At 43.5% G+C, this 5,095-nt stretch overlaps 1 protein-coding gene across 4 annotated transcripts; it reads right to left on the bottom strand.

The window, feature by feature from the left end:
- Positions 1 to 372: 372 nt before the first annotated feature.
- On the bottom strand, positions 373 to 4,779 carry selenop (selenoprotein P). 4 transcript variants are annotated; one of them, XM_071534246.1, is made up of 5 exons: positions 4,691 to 4,779; positions 3,600 to 3,830; positions 2,885 to 3,097; positions 2,539 to 2,656; positions 373 to 2,325 (listed from the first exon to the last, which is right to left on the bottom strand). In XM_071534246.1, exons 2-5 carry the CDS (start codon positions 3,800 to 3,802, stop codon positions 1,699 to 1,701), a joined length of 1,161 nt encoding a protein of 386 aa, XP_071390347.1. In that variant the 5' UTR covers positions 3,803 to 3,830; positions 4,691 to 4,779; the 3' UTR covers positions 373 to 1,698. The 4 variants fall into 4 exon arrangements, with proteins under 4 accessions (XP_071390347.1, XP_071390345.1, XP_071390348.1 ...); XM_071534244.1 differs by having other exon boundaries at positions 3,600 to 3,833; positions 4,691 to 4,778; XM_071534247.1 differs by having other exon boundaries at positions 1,777 to 2,325; positions 3,600 to 3,833; positions 4,691 to 4,778.
- Between the last annotated feature and the right edge of the window lie 316 nt (positions 4,780 to 5,095).

Raw genomic sequence — 5,095 nt, 5'->3', positions numbered from 1 at the left:
GCAATCTTGGAACTCGGTATGCCTGAAAATATGCATTCACCGTCACACGTAGGCGCTCCTCCAAAGGTTGCTGGGAAAGATCCCGGTCCCCATAAAATCACCCATAGAAAACAAACGAAGATTCCTGCGCGCAAACTTCACCTCTGCTGTGTCCTGTAATGCCTGTCGACCTTCCTCCAGGTGTAACCTAATCACTGTAATTGGCCCTTTTTGTATATATGTATGTATGTTGGTCATAACTGTTCACAGTCTTGACAAAGGCAACAAAAGACACAGCAGAGGTGAATTCTGGTGCGGGAATCTTCATGTGTTTTCGTCTTTTCTTTCATACGCACACACAAAAAAAAACATAAAAACAATAAGGAGGCAAAATAAACTCAACCATCTTTATTCAGCTCTTCTTTTCCGTGCTTTACAATCAACATAACTCAATACAATTTTCTGTGCAGGCATCAGGTTTTCTGGGTGACTCTTGTCTTCCCCCAGAAACCATCATTAAGTACAGAATGTATTCACACAATCAACAATCATTCGGTGTTCCAGTCTTAAACATCTGACTTTCCCTCTGCCTTTTCCAAAACAAAATAGTAAGTTTTCTTTTTTTTCCTTTTTTTTTTTTTCAAACAAAAAGCCTTGTATAAATGTGTGCAATCTGCAACCCACATAGCCAAATCTAGAAAATGGAAGAAAGAATGCCAAATACTCAACATTTAAAATGTCCAAGCAGAAAGTTGTAAATGATATACCTGAGATATACTGAAGCTTGTGGACTCTATCAACAAGTACAAAACAATAAGAATTATATATATAGTTATTGTATTTATATGTGAAATATTGATGCTCAGGTCACAGTACCCATTGGTACTGTGACCTGTTATAAATGTATTTAATCGCTTGTAAGTGTTTTTAGGATTTTAATAGGATCACTCACATTCCTGATAATAGATCAGTGCCTTCTGGTCTCTACAACAAAAATGTAGCATTAGCTACATCCTTCTTCAAAGATTTGTGGTCATTTACTAATTCACAGGATCTGACATAACTGTGTCTTGTGCTACAATCTTATGTATCTTCTGAGATTGAACTTTGAACTTTTAGGTGTTTATCATGTTCTTGAACTCCCTCCTCCTCTCTCTCCTGCCTGACTTCAAACAGACGCCACTAGAGCGTAGTTTCTGCGCCTGGTTTCATAAAGGATGGAGAGAGCAAAATGGAGGAGCAGAGATAGGAACGTGATCACCACATACACTCCTGAGAAAGGGTGAGAACAATCCACTGACAGAGAAATGGAGGCATTGGCTGCTTGTTAACTGGTTACTTTTGTCAATAGATGATTAATAGACTTTGGCCAATCTGACAATGACAACCCATTCCAAAGAGGACCAGATACTTTTAGGTATAGAGTCTAATAAGATGATTTCCACATCTATTGTCAAAAGTAACCAGTTAACAAGCAGCCAATGCCTTGTTTGGTTGTGATTCTATCTTTTATCTACATGAAACATTAAATGTTTCCAATGTTAGCTTGTGTGAATGTACAATGATAGATGCCAGAGTGTTAATCTATCCACTCCATGCTGTCAGGGATTCCCCCCCCCTCTCCCAGGGTAATACTTGTTGGTATAAAGAGCGCTTTGCCCCAGTGTTGCTAGCAGGTGTATCTAGAGTATGAGAGCCTGCTTACAACAGCTCTCATCCTCAGCTCTCAACACCTGGAGGTCAGGCTCATTGGGCTGGCTGAGGCTGCTGTCAGTCAGCGGGGGGCGAGCGTCACTGTCAGGTTTCCCTAACTTGATTGGTCGCATCGCCTGTCTGTCCATGTCACTGTCAGGCGGCGGGTAGCGCCTCATCACAGTGTCAGAGACCGACAGGCTGCTTGCTCCCTGCGTCACCAAACAGACCTCGTCAGTGTCAGCATCAGCTGGTCTGGGGAGCGGCTTCATTGTCAGAGCCTGCTGTCCACTGTCAGCTGTGCTTTACCTTTCACTTAGCCTTCCCAGCTACTCAGGGCCTTTCCATCAGAGGGGCTCCCTGTGCCTCCTGGGGCATCTGGCCCATATGCATGTCCTGCTGCATCTGGCTAACGTCAAGCTGCTGTTGCCCCCCATGCCCATGGCGATTTCCATGGTGATGGCCATGCCCATGGTCATGGCCATGGCCAACACCATGATTTCCATGGTGGTGACTATGTCCATGTCCATGCCCATGCCCATGCCCATGCCCGTGACCATGCCCATGTCCAGTCTCCTCCTCTCCGGCTGCAGTACCATCTCCCTCAGGCTTGGCTTCTACTGCCCTGTTGCACTCCTCTGGCACTTCGGAGCTCTGTGAGAAAAACAGGGAGGAAAAGGAAAACAGAGGAGGAGGATGTGAGGCAGAGGAGTAAAAGGGGGGTTGGAGGGTAAATTGAAAATAGCAAGATAGGATTTCAGTGTATAAACTTGTCTTTGATGAAATTTGTTACTAGCACTCATCTGGAGACTTATGCTCATTTCTAAATGCATGCATATTCTTGCATGCATATGTGGCCTATAGTACCTCATATGTGCAGTTCCCACATGTGCGTTTGCAGTAGGTATCTCTGATTGCACCCTCGATATGGCCTTGTCCGATGATGGTATATGGAAGTGAGATGTGCTGGGTGAGACGGCCGCACCTGATGGTAAAGGGGTAGAAAAGTATGATGAGATCTGATTTTGTCTATTGAACAAACTTCTTCAACTAATTTCAAATTAGCTAATTTTGATTATTCTTTAACAAGGAATCAGTTGGAAATCTGAGGTGTTACGAAATGGGTATAAGCACAAGATCTTGATGGAATATGGCAATTATTGATAGAAACTGTGATATTTATGGAAAACCTGAGGTATTACAGGTAGCTAACCTGTCGTAAATGAGGAAGTCATCCTTCTCTCCATTCAAAGTCTGCCAGACATCAGGCTGTTGGGCCTCCTGCTTGTAGAGTGTGATGCTATCTGACAGTCTCTGGTCCAGCATGGTGTGCAGGCGCTGTGCATGCTCCCCCTGGTGGTTGATTACCATATAGGTCACATTCTGCAGACCCTGACTCTCCAGCTTCTGGCGCAGGCCATCCATTCTGCTCAGAGGACAAAAAGCAGAAGAGCACAGAGACAATGGAGTTAAACAATAACTTTATCAAGACTATGTTTAGACACACAAACACACTCACGCCTATGGGCAACTTAGAGTCTTCAATTCACCTGACCTGCATGTCTTTGGACAGAATGTCTTTCGATCTGACTGAATAAATCAAGGGAAGATTTGAAATTACAGTATATTTCTGGACTGGTTGACTGGTTGATAGTGGAGATAGTGGAGTGCAGCTTTCAGGGATAGTGTGCTGAACAAACAAGTACAAAGAAGAGGTATATTTATGACAATTAACTTTTGTTACGATGGCATGAGTAAACAGTTGTCTGAGCCGTTTGTACCCAGCTTAGACCTTTTTTAGGTAGTTCTCAGACTTGGCACTTATGGGGTAATGTAGGCTTGTGTTTTTCACTTGTACAGAGAGATGGACAAAAGTGCAGGACAAGAGATCAAGACTAACCCTGGCACAACACATGATATGCACATACCTGGATGCCTGCACCAAGCAGAACAATCAGCTGGCCTGTAAAAGAGCCACTACTGTCACCTGGCCCATCGCCTCCTTCATGGGATCCGTCTCCCCTATCTTCCAGGCTGGTGGCGGCTGACAGCGAGGCCCGCCCCCCTCGCTCTCTGCCCCGCCCCCAGGGAGCAGGCAGAGAGCCAGGAGCAGGCTGAGGCACGCCCGCATCGCTGCTGTGCCTCCTCACTGCCCAAATCTTCTGACCACAGAGACAAACAGGGGCATGGTGGTGGGAGGAGAGAAGGGAAATGGTAGTGATGAGGGGTGGGGGATGAAGAGGGGGGAGGAGAAAGTGGGAGGAGAGAACATGAGTGTTTGGCCAAGCTCAGCAGACAAAAGTGAGAGGATTGTACAGAAGGTCAGGACAGGGTCATCATTTTTAGATTATCCAAACAATCCTAGATAACCTCCCAAACTGTTACCTCCGTTCACTCATATACTGATCTGACCTGCATAGGTATATAAAGGAAACTGTGCAACTAATACTTGGGCGAATAAAGCGATTTATTTACACTGCAGAAGCTCATATTTAAAATCTGAGTTTGCTATTTTCTTTTTTTTACCATAACATTTTTCATATAAATGGATTTAGCTGAGTAGGAGTAGAACTAGAGGCTGTGTATGTTGCATATAAGCAAGTCATGCTCTTTCTATACAAATTTAAACACTCATGCATACAGTGTATACATACAAACAACACGTAGTCACAAGGAAGCAAGCTTGAACAGGGAAAGTAAAAAGTCAAAAATCTGTGTAATGCATTTGCACATGCATGACAAAAAGAATGTGTGAATAATGCAGGGAATGATTCGGTGGCTGCAAACAATTGTAAAAGTTGGATGTACATACAATGAAAACAGTTGCGTTGAAAAAGGAGATTAAAACAGATTGCTGATCTAGGTAAAGTCTGGGTATTTATTTTTCTAATGTTGCTGTAAAACGGCACACGGAGCCTGCCATTTACTCTGTTTAAACAAACGTAATTGGAATCGAATGGAATGACCAAAGAGAATAAAATTAAATGCACTAAATTCTGCAGTCAGTTTTGTAACTTACCCTCCGGTCAAAAAGTTCTCCCTTTGCTCAGCTCTTTCTTGCTGCAACTCCTTGAAGAAAAACAAGTCTCTTCCTCCACCGCTCCCCCCTTTTATACTCTGCCTGTTGTTTTCCTATCTGAAAGGAGGACAAAGTTCAGTCGGGGCTGTTTGCTGATACCTCTACTATCTTCAAGTTAAATAATTCACCCTGTCTGTATGAAATCCCCATGTCTGTAGGATGCAAAAACAATGTTCTTAATGGAAAATGTTTGGGGGCTGATGGCAGTTTTATAAAACTCTTCAAGGGAATGGAATGAGGAGAAAAATTAGCCTCTTTTTTTATGGCTGGTTAAGATACAGTATGGGTCAAGCCTGGGAATACTGCATGCATTTGCCTTGTAAATTAAATTGAATGCTTTTACAG

The sequence above is a fragment of the Centroberyx affinis genome, unplaced genomic scaffold, assembly GCF_046629955.1.
Source record: "Centroberyx affinis isolate AG114_WGS23_722 - 3 ecotype Tasmania unplaced genomic scaffold, CSIRO-AGI_Caff_v1 ptg002505l_1, whole genome shotgun sequence".
Lineage (NCBI taxonomy): Eukaryota > Metazoa > Chordata > Actinopteri > Beryciformes > Berycidae > Centroberyx > Centroberyx affinis.
Note: the sequence above shows the minus strand (reverse complement) of the source record. Positions and strands in the feature narration are given on the sequence as shown.